The 12,308-nt window shown below is 61.8% G+C and overlaps 1 protein-coding gene across 1 annotated transcript; it reads right to left on the reverse strand.

The window, feature by feature from the left end:
* Nucleotides 1-845: 845 nt before the first annotated feature.
* On the reverse strand, nucleotides 846-10,328 carry TULP1 (TUB like protein 1; the record flags this gene model as incomplete). The annotated part of the gene is made up of 16 exons (XM_080710413.1): nucleotides 846-979; nucleotides 2,046-2,217; nucleotides 3,593-3,691; nucleotides 3,755-3,869; nucleotides 4,378-4,490; nucleotides 4,560-4,727; nucleotides 4,769-4,883; nucleotides 6,338-6,462; nucleotides 7,391-7,446; nucleotides 7,538-7,657; nucleotides 8,428-8,520; nucleotides 9,147-9,305; nucleotides 9,554-9,703; nucleotides 9,780-9,870; nucleotides 10,149-10,200; nucleotides 10,282-10,328. The coding sequence occupies 16 exons, from the start codon at nucleotides 10,326-10,328 to the stop codon at nucleotides 846-848; spliced, it is 1,809 nt and encodes a 602-aa protein (XP_080566539.1).
* Between the last annotated feature and the right edge of the window lie 1,980 nt (nucleotides 10,329-12,308).

Raw genomic sequence — 12,308 nt, forward strand, 5'->3', positions numbered from 1 at the left:
CTGACCCGGTTCTGCCCCTGCCCGGGGGGAGAGCGATGGGAGGCCAGGCCCTCTCCTCTCCTGCGGGCCTCGGCCGGGGCCACGCCCCACCCGCGCGGCCGGCTCCCGGCGGCGGCCGGCGCCCCCTCCCCGGCTGTGCGGGGCCGGCGGCCGGCGGGGTCCACCGGGCGCGGGGCGCCCCAGGGCGGCGGGCGGGGCCTGGGCGCCCCTCCCTCCGGGCCGGCTCGGGGCGCGGGCTTACCTGCCGAGCGGGCCGGGGTCTGCGGCGGGGCGGCGGGGAGCGGAGCGGGCGCGCGGGCCGGCGACGGAAAGTTTGTGGCGGAGCCGGGGGGCGGGGGGGCGGGGCCTGGGCGTGGAAGGGGCGGGGCCTGGGCGTGGAAGGGGCGGGGCTGGGCGGGGCCGGGGAGGGGCGGGGCCGCGAGGACCGCCCGCGCCCGGGCTGGGGGGGCGGAGGACGGAGAGTGGACGGTGGAGGACCGAGGACGCAGGGTGGAGGACGGATCGTGGAGGACGGAGGACCGGGGGCGGGGGACGGAGGGCGCTGCCCGCGGCTGTCCTCCCTGCCGTCCGGCGCCCCGCCCCCCGCCCGGACCCGGTTTGTCTGGTTCTCCCCAGCGGCTGCTTCCCGGACTCCGCCCTCTCCCCCTGCGCGGCCTCCGCGGCCTCCGCGGCCTCCCTGCCTCCCTGCCTCCCTCCGCCCGCCAGCCCGCCCCGCCTCGCGCCGACTGGGGTGGGGGCCGGGACCACCCGCGGCGCCCAGGAACCACACTGCTCTCGACTGCAGCTTAAGCGGCTTTACTGCAGACGCCCCCCGCCCCGCGGCCCCTCGCCGCGGTCACTCGCGGTCACTCGCAGGCCAGCTTCCCGTCGAAGCTCGACAGCGCGATGGCGAAGGCCTGCAGGGCGCACAGCGGGTAGCGGTAGTCCAGGGTGAAGGCGTCCTCCGCCACGCGGCCGAACTGCATCACGATGTAGTCGGCTGTGGACGCAGGAGGCTGCCGAGGGGCTCGGGCCTGGCGGCCACCCCGCCCACCCCGCCGCGCGGCCTGCCGGCCCACTCCTCCCTTGTCTTCAGGCCCCAGCCCGCGAGGACCCAGCCAGACCACGGACTCGGTCCTCCTGATGCCCTGGCCCTTGCCCCAAGCCGCCCTGACTCCCAGCCCCAGACTCAGCATCCCCAGCACCGCCGGGAAGCCGCTAAAATACCCCCAACTCTGGTCTGGTTACAGAGCAGGCTTCACCAGAAAGGTGATCCAGAGAGCTGTTCTGGGGCCCATCTCCCGGGGGAGAGCTCCTGGAGGTGCCCTCCCATCCCCCAGCTCCCTGCCCCCTGGGGACGCCCACCCAGGCCTGTGGCAGGCCTTCCAGCTACACCTTGTTTCCCTCCCTCCTCGAGGCAGAGAGTAGCTACTCAGAAGGGCTTCACTGTAAATAGGGCTTGTAGTTTCCGCACTTGGGAGGCTAAGACCGGAGGATCGCAGTTCGCAGCCAGCCTCAGCTACTCAGTGAGGCCCTCTGGAACTTAGTGAGACTCTGTTTCAAAAAAATAAAGAACAAGGCAGGGCAAGGTGGTGCACACTTGTAATCCCAGCACTCAGGAGGCTGAGACCGGAGGATTGCAGTTCATGGCCAACCTCAGCTACTTAGGCCCTCTGCAACTCAGTGAGAGAGACACTGTTTCAAAATAAAGAATAAAAAATAGGGCTGGGGGTGTAGCTCCGAGGTAGAATGCCCCTGGGTTCCATCCCAGTACCGCAAAAAAAAAAAAAAAAAAAAAAAAAAAAAAATCCGTGAGCTAGGTTTCGAGGGCAGTGTAACTTCAGGAGTAGTATGCTGGGCTCTCGGAGGTTTCCAGACCCTGGCAGACACTTTCCTTTCAGCCCAGTCGGCCCGGACCCCCCAGCGCTCTGGCCAGGACACTTGCTGGAGCACCTGCGGCTCCCAGGAGCACCGCGGCCACAGGACAGGGCCTGGCTGGGGGTCCCACCCCGGGGAGAAGGCTGGGGCCCGGCTGGAGAGGTGGGTCCTGGGGACGGCGCACTCACGGTCGTCGGCGTGGACGATCTGGAAGTTCTTCACGGAGGCCTGGGTGACGCGGCCCTGGAAGTTGAGGGTGTAGGAGCCGCTGTCCTCGTTCCACACCGGCGGCTTGTTGTGCAGCTCAATGAGGCTCTCCAGCGTCTTGTTCTGCCAGCGTGCCAGCAGCCCGTCGCGGGCCTGGCGGCCCGGCGTGGAACACGGGGAGAGGACAGTTAGACGTGGTGGGGACAGCGGGCTGAGGGGAAGGGGCCCTGCGCAGGCCTCAGAGTGCGGCCTGGACACGCAAGTCCCCTGGGGGTCTTTGAGCCTGCGCCCAGCAGCAGGGGTCCCAGCCGCACACCCCTGAGAAGGGGCTCCTGGGGGCAGGGCAGAGGGGATGCCAAAGCAGAGAATCAGAAACCAGGAAAGGGCCCCGGCACGCTGCAAGAGTCCGAGGGGGAGGCCACACACTGGAACCCGTTAGAGGGATGGGCGGCATGATCTAGGGCCTGCAAGGACCTCCAAGCCGCGTCCCAGCCCTTTATTACTATTATAATTATTCATTTCGAAACAGGTCTCACTAAGTTGCTGAGGCTGGCCTCGAACCTGCGACCCTCCTGTCTCAGACTCCCAAGTACAGGGATTATAGGCCCGCGCTACTGTGCCTGGTGAGCGCCTGGTTCTTTTTCTGTTTGGTTGGTTTCTTTTATGGTACTGGGATGGAACCCAGGGGCATTCTACCTCCAAGCTATACCCCCAGTCCTATTTTATTTTGTTTTAAAACAGAGCCTCAGAGCCGGGTGTGGTGGCCTCACTTGTAATTCCCAGTACTTGAGAGGCCAAGACAGCAGAATTGTAGGTTTCCGGCCAGCCTCAGCAACTTAGTTAGTGAGACCCTGCTTCAAAATAAAGAATAAAAAATAAGGATGGGAGCCGGGCGTGGTGGCGCACACTTGAGATCCCAGCATTTGGGAGGCTGAGACAGGAGGATCCCGGCTCGTGGCCAGCCTTGGCGACTACTTAGTGAGGAGGCCCTCTGCAACTCAGTGAGAACCTGTTTCAAAATAGAGAATACGGGAGGCTGAGATCAGAGGATCGCGGTTCGCGGCCAGCCTCAGCTACCTAGTGAGGCCCATCGCAACTCAGTGAGACCCTGTTTCAAAAATAAAGAATAAAAAATAGGGCAGGGGATGTAGCTCAGAGGTCAAATGCCCCTGGGTTTCATCTCCAGACCCGCAAGATAAATAAAGAAAGAAAGAATAGAAAATAAGACTAGGGCTGTAGCTTGGAGGTACCTGGAATCAATCCCTGGTAACACACACACACACACACACACACACACACACACACACGGATGAGTTTCCATCACTGTGAGGAAACACCGAGACTGCTAACATGGATGCAGGGACCACCCGAATCCCCCTCATGGTTGCCAGGAGTCTGTGCTGGCCGCAGTGCGCAGGCCCGGGGGTTGAGTACTGGGTAAACTGAGTCCCGCTCCCCGTTCCCCCCAGTGGGTCCCGTAGGGCGCCAGACCCTCGGGCCGGGCCGGGCCGGGAGGTGCAGGGCTCACGTTCCGGGGCCGGATGGGGACCCTCTCGTTGTCCACGCTCATGCCCGGGATGATGACCGTCATGCGTCGCGGGCCGCGGAAGCCCAGCACGTTGGTCTCCTGCAAGGGAGACGCCCGTTAGGCCGGCCGGGGCAGCGGCCCCCCGGGACAGCCGGTCCTCACGTAGATGACGGCGGCCAGCTCCTGCCGGAGGCTCCCCACGTCCGCGCCGCTCCCGCCGCGCTGCGGGTTCCGCCCGTTGTCGAAGACGGTGAAGCGGTTCCCCAGGAGGTTGGACCTGCAAGGGGCCGGGGCTGGGCTGGGCCGGGCCATGCCGCCCCCTGCCCCAGAGACCCTGCCTCCCGGCCAGGCCGGGAGAGAAGTGGGCGTCGAGGCCCGAGCAGTTCACTCCCAGGCTCCCAACAGGGAGATCTTTTTCTTTTGGTACTAGAGATGGACCCCAAGGGCACCCTACCCAGGAGCCACGTCCCCAGCCCTATTTTGCGGTACTGGGGGAGGAACCCCGGGGTCTTCTACCTCCGGGCTACACTCCCAGACCTATTTTACACTTTATTTGGAAACAGGGTCTCACTGAGTTGCAGGGCCTCACTAAGGAGCCGAGGCTGTGGGCAAACCGCCATCCTCCCGTCTCAGCCCCCCGAGGGCTGGGATGACAAGCGCGCCCACCGCGCCCGGCAGGGGAGCCGTTCTGACAGGACCCCAGTGAGCTGTGCGCACAAGGGTGGACGCCCTGGGCTGGGGGCCGCTGCCAGGGTCTCGGCCTGCGCGCGGGGCTGGGGACCCACCTCAGCTTGCCGAGGAAATCGTCCCCTCCTCGGGACAGGTTGGTGGGGTCGCTGGAGATGAGGTAATTGGCCGTCTTGCTTCTCTTCCGCTTCCTGCCAGCCAGGAGGAAGACCTGGGTGGGGGCGGCAGGTGAGAGGGGTTCCGGGCGCCCCGGGCGCCCCGGCCCGCCCGCCGCGCGCACCTTCTTCTCGGCGTCCAGGTGCAGGAAGTAGGAGGGGTACAGGCCCCTGTCCACCCCTTTCTTGTCGCGGGTCAGCCGGCAGCGCACGGCGCGGCCCTGGGGCGCGGGGCGCAGGACGAAGGCCGGGAGGTCGTCCACCTCGGGGGGCGGCGACAGGGCCCTCTCCTCCTTCTGGGCGGGCAGAGGGCGGTCAGTCGGGGCACACTCACCCGCTCTGAGCAGCGGCCCGCGCGGCCGTCGGGGCTCAAGTCCCCCGCGCCGCGGACACCCTGGCACGTTGGTGGCTGGTCTTGCTTATTCATATCAAAGGTGGAACGTGCCAGCCTCGTGGCAGGGTTTGAGGCAGCGGGCTCAGGGCGGGGGCGACCCAGCCGCCCGGGGCCTTGCTGGCTCTCGTTTGGGGTTCCTGCTACTGGAGATTGAACCCGGGGGCGGCACCTTTCCACCTCCAGCCACATCCCCAGCCACACTTTTTTTTTTCTGTTCTGAAGCAGGGTCTAATTAAGTTGCTGAGGATGGCCAGGGTCCTCCTGTCTCAGCCTCCCAGGTACAAGGATGATAGGTGTGCACCCATGCCTGGCCTTTATTATCATTATCATTATTATTATTATTATTATTATTATCATTATTATTTGTGTGTGTGTGTGGAGGCAGGCACTGGGGATTGAACCCATGGATGTTCTACCTCTGAGCTACACTCCCAGCCTTTATTTATTTATTTATTTATTTTTATTTTGAATCAGGGTCTAAGTGGCTGGAGAGTCTCACTACTTGGTGAGGCTACCCTCGAACCTAGGATCCTCCCATCTCAGCCTCCCAAGCATTGGGATGACAGGTGTGCACCACCAGGCCCCAGATCTTTGTTAAGTTTTAACAAAGAGTGAGTTGATTTTTTTTTATCTGCAAAATAGATGCGATGGGTGGATACCTGAGATAGGCCTAATTTATATATTTAACATATGTTCTTATAAATTCTATCAATGTGCCATAGTTCTAAGCACTTCCCAAATATTAACTTTTTGGGGTACTGAGGATTGAACCCAGGGATATTCTATCTCCAAGCTATACCTGGCCTTTATTATTATTATTATTATTATTATTATTATTATTATTATTAATTTGGGGGGGTCTAGGGATGGAACCCAGAGGCATTTGAGACACGGTCTTGCTAAGCTGCTGAGGCTGTCCTGGAGCTTGTAATCCTCCTGTCTCCACCTCCCAAGTACTGGGCTCGCAGAGGCGTACCACCATGCCCAGCTAAATACTAACTTTTTGGTGTGTGTGTGGTGGGGAGTTACTGGGGATCGAAGCCAGGGGCATTCTGCCTCTAAGCTCCATCCCCCATCCCTATTTTAGTTTTTATTTTGAATCAGGGCTTTGCTAAGTTGCCAAGGCTGGCCTCGAACCTGTGATCCTCCTGCCTCAGCCTCCCATGTACTGAGACTGCAAGTGTGCACCACCGGCCTGGCTTCAAAAACTGACTTTTCACCCTCGTGCTAATCCTGGGCAGCCGGTCCCACAGTGCCCCCTGAGTACAGATAAAGGGGCCGAGGCCTGAAGAGGCCGACTGACTGCTCCAGCTCTGAGCCGCAGCCTGTCCACCCAGAGCCTCTGGAGAGACTGCCCCTCGCCTGGACCGTGTCCGAGGGGGACTGGGGCTGAGCAGGCGCGGGGAGCACCTTCATAGGAGCCCAGAGTCAACACGGAGCGCGCGTGGCCTCCAACATGCCAGGCGCACCCAGCGCCGCGCCTCCTGGCACCAAGGCCTCTGCCGTCACCACGGAGTGTCAGGCTTGGTCTTTACGAAGAAATGGCGGCGGATGGCTTGCATCCGGGTCATAAGAGATGCTGCCTGACTAGCTGCTGGGCTCCAGGAGAAACTGGCTGCCATGTCCCGAGAGCACTAGCAGCCCCAAGGGAGGGCCACTGGCCAGAAACAGAGGCCTCGGGCAACCCCACGGCGGGGAGCGTGTGGAAGTGGACCCGCTTTCGGTGACCGTGGCCCCCACTGACGTCCTGACCACAGCCTCATGGGGCATCCTGCCCGGAGCTGGCTCATGCTCAGAAACTGTGTAAGAAATCCTTGTTTTCTGAAGATGCTACATTCTGGGGGTCCATTTGTTACCCAGCCATAGGTAGCGGATACACGTGTGCGTGACTCAGCACACTTTGCTGAGGAACTCCTAACAAGTTGGTTACAGAAGGCCCTGGGGTGGCGTGCTGGACCCCGCCGGCCTCTCTGTTCTCAGGGACCTGTGCCCTTGGTCCTCGTGTTCTACGCCCCACAGGAGAGGGAGCAAGGCTCCAAGCCGTCCCTGCGGTTCCGGAAGTCCAGGAGAGTGAGCCAGCAGCCTGGTGTGTGCGCTTGAGTGGGGGCTCAGTAAGTTGCAGAGGCCTCGCTAAGTAGCCGAGGCTGTCCGCAAACCACGATCCTCCTGTCTCAGCCTCCCGAATGCTGGGATGACAAGCGTGCCCACCACGCCCGGCTTATTTCACATTTTGAAACCGGGTCTCGCTAAGTTGCTGAGGGCCTCGCTGGGCTGCTGGGGCTGGCCTCCAGCCTGCGAGCCTCCCGCCTCAGCCTCCGAGCCCGGGCACCCAGCCGACCCTCACCTTCCTGCCTTTTGCCTTTGCTTTGCTCCTCTGGTTGCTGTTCTTGGTCCCTGGGGCGGCTGCCACCTCTGCCGCCTCCTCCTCCTCCTCCTCCTCCTCCTCCTCCTCCTGCTCCTCCTTCTCCTCTCCGGGGCCTTTGGGTGGGCCTGGGCGGGGAGCAGGAGAAGAGGCTGGGGACCCCTCACTCCGGGCGCCGGGGCTCCCATCCCAGGCCTCACACAGACCCCGCGGCCCCAGGGGTCCCCGGTTATTACCAGACTCAGGAAGCCCGAGACTGCACAGGACACCCCGCCGGGGGGCGGTCGAGGCCGCCCTCTGGCTCTCAAAGCCCAGTTTTCCTGCCCTGCGGCGGGGCGGGCACCCACCTTTCTTCTTCAGCGTTCTCTCAGCCGGGCTACCGTCCCCCACCAGGAACATGGCTGCCGGGACCTTCTTCTTCCCGGAGGCCGGGCTCTGCGAGGCCTCCTGGCCGGCATCCCCGGAGCCTGCACACGGGGGAGGTCAGGAAGGTCAGGACCACCACAGCCAGAGCCTGGGCCTCCTTCCTCCGTCCCTCTCTCTGTCCCTCTCTCTGTCCCTCTCTCTGTCCCTCTCTCTGTCCCTCTCTCTGTCCCTCTCTCTGTCCCTCTCTCTGTCCCTCGCTCTCTCCCTCCCTCCTTCCCTCTCTCTCTCTTAGGGATCAAGCCCAGAAGCAGTCATTCTACCGCTGAGCTCTATTCTTCCGTCTCACTGAGTTGTGGAGGGCCTCATCAAGTAGCCGAGGCTGGCCATGAACCATGATCCTCCTGTCTCAGCCCCCCAAGTACTGAGATTACAAGCCTGTTCCGCCATGCCTGGCTCCAGCCCTTTTTATTTTATTTTATTTTATTTTATTTATTTATTTATTTATTTATTTATTTATGTATTTATTTATTGTGGTCCTGGGGATGGAGCCCAGGGCCATTCTACCTCCGAGCTACACCCCCATCCCTATTTTTTATTCTTTATTTGGAAACAGGGTCTCACCGAGTTGGAAAGGGCCTCACTAAGGTGCTGAGGCTGTCCGCGAACTGCGGTCCTCCGGTCTCAGCCTCCCAAGCGCGGGGATTACAAGAGTGCCCACCACGCCCGGCCATTTTTATATTTTAAAACAGGGTCTTGCTAAGTTGGTGAGGGCCTCGCTGAGTTGCGGAGGCTGGCCTCGCCTGCGAGCCTCCTGTCTCAGCCTCCCAGGTACTAGGATACCAGGTGCACTCCATGCGCCCGGCAGACTCACCTTTCTTCTTTGCCTTTTTTGTCTTGGCCCCATCCCCCGCTTCCTTCTTAATGCGAAGAGGTTTCCGAGGGGGGCCAGGGCTTCCGGGGTCCCCTGGAGATGGAGGATGGGATAGGCAAGGAGCCTCCTGGGCTGAGGCTCCCTTCCAGAGCCTCTGCCTCCCTCCAGCCCCGGGAGCTGAGGGGGGTGGGGTTACAGGCCCCTGCAGCCTCCTCCTCTTGGTGCTGGGGATGGAGCCCAGGGGCATTCATCTCCGAGCTACACCCCAGCACTATTTTTTTCCAGGCCTATTTTTTATTCTTTATTTGGAAACAGGGTCTCACTGAGTTGCAGAGGCCTCACTAAGTAGCTGAGCCATGAACCGCGACCCTCCTGTCTCAGCCTCCAGAATGCTGGGATTACAAGCGTGCGCCACCGCGCCGGGCTTTATTTTGAAAGGTCTCACTAAGTTGCTGAAGGTCTAATGGCTGAGGCTGGCCTCTGACAGGTGATCCTCGGCCTCAGCCTCCCGAGTACTGGCGTACTGGCGTTATGGGGCGTGCCTCCCCGCCTGGCTGTTCCACCTGCCCTGCCCCCCTAAAACCACTGGACAAAATCAGGCACTTCAGGAGCCACGACCTGGGACCGAGTGCCCCGGGCTCTGTCCTGCACTGCAGACCCAGCCTCCTGTCAGGAAGCGGCCACTGCCAGGCTGAGGTGGGCCCGCACCCTACACCCACCCTGCGGGCCCTGGGCCTTGGCCTTCCTCTCCCTCCTGTCTGCAGAGGGCTTCTCCCGAGCCGGCTTCTTGGCAGCCGGAGCGGTCTTCTCGTTCTTGTCCTGCCCCTCGCCCTCCCGGTCCTCCTCGTCGTCCTCCTCGTCGTCCTCCTCGTCGACCTCTGTGGGTGGAAGCTCGTCACGTGGGGGCTCAGCGGCCTCTTGTCTGGGCCTCCGCGGGGAGGGCGGGCTGGGTGCTGGGCGGGGTCGGCCCCTCCCCGCTGCCCCCCAGCCCTCCGGGCCCCTAAGTAGCTGAGGGCCAACCCTCCACCCTCTGGCCTCGGTTTCCCCATCTGTAAACTGGGAAAGTCAACGAGACGGCCAGCCTTCGAGGCTGGGGACCCCCGCCCCGCCCCGCCCCGGCTCTCACCGGCCCCGGCGCCTGGGGCCCGGGCGACCAGAAAGTTCTCCCGGGGATCTCGCTTCTTGGCCTCAGGGTCCCGGAGGAACTTGGCGTAGTCGGTGTGTGGCCCCGGGGCCTCCTCTGGGCCGGCCTCGTCCCTGCGCCTGGTCCTCCGCCCTGCTGGGCCGAGAGGGAGGTGAGCGGCGGCCTCCTCGGCCTCGGCCTCGCCGTCCCGCCCGCCGGCCCGGCGCACCTGCCGGCCTCCGTGGCTTGGACGCGGTGGCGCCGGGGGACGCGGGGGTCTCCGCCTTCTTTTTCCTCAGCTTCTGTCCGGGGGTGGGCCGCTGAAGAACGGGGGTCAGGCGGAGGGGGGCAAGGAAAGGGGGGCCCGGGGCTGCCGGCACCCCCTAATCCCCTGAGCCGCCAGGAATAACTGCGGATTATCCCCAGGCGCTGAGGCCCTTCCTGGGCCGAGGAAGGACGACCGTCCATGCATCATGGCCACCGCCAAGACCCCGGCCCCCAAGTCCTCCCGGGCACCCCAGACCCTTAAATACCCTTCCTCCCCGCCCCTCGCACCCCGGCCCGCAACCCCCCGTCTCCCTCCCGAGCGGGCACGCACCTGCCTGGGGCGCCGCGGGGCCTCGGGGCTCCGGCCTTCCTCCTCCTGCCCGCTGAGGGACAGCGCAGTCAGGGCCCCTCCCTCCCTGCCACCTTCCCTCTGGGGTCCGGGCGCAGAGGGGCTGGGGTCCCACCTGTCGGAGGCCCACACCTCCCGGAGGGCGTCGTCCTGCAGAGGCATGGTCCCCGCCTGTGGCCGGCTCCTGTGCCCGCCGCAGCCTCACTCCCCGGATAATCTGGGCTGAGCTCACCCTCCTCACCCCTGGCTCTGGCGGCAGCCTGTGTCCTGCGGGAGGCGCCCGCGCCCTCGCTCTCCCGCCCGCAGCCGAAAGCGGGGGGCCGCCCCCCCCCCGGAGCTCTGGGCTAGAGGTGCCGGTTTGCAATTGGTCAGGGACCCATGGGGCGTTCAGGACAACATTACCCCACCCTGTGTTTATCACTATTAACCATAAAAAAGTAGCCGCCAGGAGCGGTGGTCGCGCTTGTCATCCCAGCATTCGGGAGGCTGAGACAGGAGGACCGCGGTTCGTGGGCAGCCTCAGCTCCTTAGTGAGGCCCTCTGCAACTCAGTGAGACCCTGTTTCAAAGTAAAGAATAAAAAATGGGACTGGGAGTGTAGCTCAGAGGTAGAATGCCCCTGGGTTCCATCCCCAGTACTGCAAAAATAAATAAATAAATAAATAGCCAAGCTTCATGGCCCACATCTATAATTGTGGAGGCGGAGACAGAAGGATCTCAGGTTTGCGGTCAGCCTTAGTAACTAAGCAAGATCCTGTTTCCAAATAAAAAGTAAAAAGGGTTAAAAGTATAGCTCAGATGTAGAACGCCCGTGTTCAGTCCCCCAAAATAAGTATTGGCCCTTGTGCCCCTTGCCAGGGTGCCCCCTGAGTTGCGGGGCCTCGCTAAGCAGCTGGGGCCGCGGTCCTCTGGGGTGACAAGCGCGCCCACCACGCCCGGCTGGCAATTTTATTTTGAGACAGTCTCACTCAGCAGCTCAGGCTGGCCTCAAAGGCGATCCTCCTGCCTTGGCCTCCAGAGCAGCCGGGATTGCGGGCGCGTCGCCGTGCCCAGCCGGGGCCGGCAGCGGAGACCTTGACCCCCTCGGGACAACATCCCGGGGACCAGTCCCGTGGCGCCCCACGCAAGCGTGTTAAGGTGGCTGTCCTTTATCTGCGGATTCATTTTCTAAAGGGAAAATTCCAGAAACAAGCCTTTTAAATCGCACTTTGCTCTGAGTGAGGAAATCGTGGCCCGTCCCACCTGTGACGTGGCTCAGCCCCCGCCCAGGCAGCCACGGGGCTGTCAGGCTGGCTTTTCTTTTCTTTTCACTTTTTGTTGGTACTGGGGATTGAACCCAAGGCCACTTTACTCCCAAGCTACACCCCAGCCCTATTTTTTAGTTTTATTTAGAAACAGAGTCTTGCTAGGCCAGTGAGAGTCTCACTACTTGCTGAGGCTGTCCTCAAACCTGCGATCCTCCTGTCTCAGCCTCCCTAGTACTGGAATTACAAGTGTGTGCCACCATACCTGGCTTACAGATAATTTTAATTTTCAAAATTTTAAATGTTAGCCAGGTGTGGTGGTGCACACCTATAATCCCAGTACTTAGGAGACTGAGACGGCAGGATCGCAGGATCAAAGCCAGTCTCGGCAACTTAGTGAGACCCTCTCTCAAAAATAAAAAATACTTGGGAGGCTGAGACAGGAGGATCATCGCACAGGTTCGAAGCCAGCCTCAGCTACCTGGTTAGTGAGGCTCTCAGCAACTCAGTGAGACCCTGTTTCCAAATAAAATATAAAATAGCCTGGCGGTAGAAAGCCCCTGGATCTCCCCCCCCATACCACCAAAAAATAAATAAATAAATAAATAAATAAATAAATAAAATAAAAATAACAAATACAGTAGAGCTGAGGGAGTAGCTTGGAGGTGGAATGCCCTGGGCTCACTCCCAGCACCAAAAGGCAAGCACGGAAAGCCCGCGGCCGGCGAAAAGCGGAGGAGGCCCGCGGGGCGGGATGGAGGAGAGGCCCGCGGGGCGGGATGGAGACCCGGCAGCAGAGGTGCTGGGATTTGGGTCGGGGGTGATGTTAGAGCTAGGAATCTGGTGCGCAGGAGAGTTCCGCTGGGGGACGGGATTCGGATGAGGAACACAGATAGCCC

This window comes from Muscardinus avellanarius (genome assembly GCF_963383645.1).
Source record: "Muscardinus avellanarius genome assembly, chromosome: 14".
Taxonomy (NCBI): Eukaryota; Metazoa; Chordata; class Mammalia; order Rodentia; family Gliridae; genus Muscardinus; species Muscardinus avellanarius.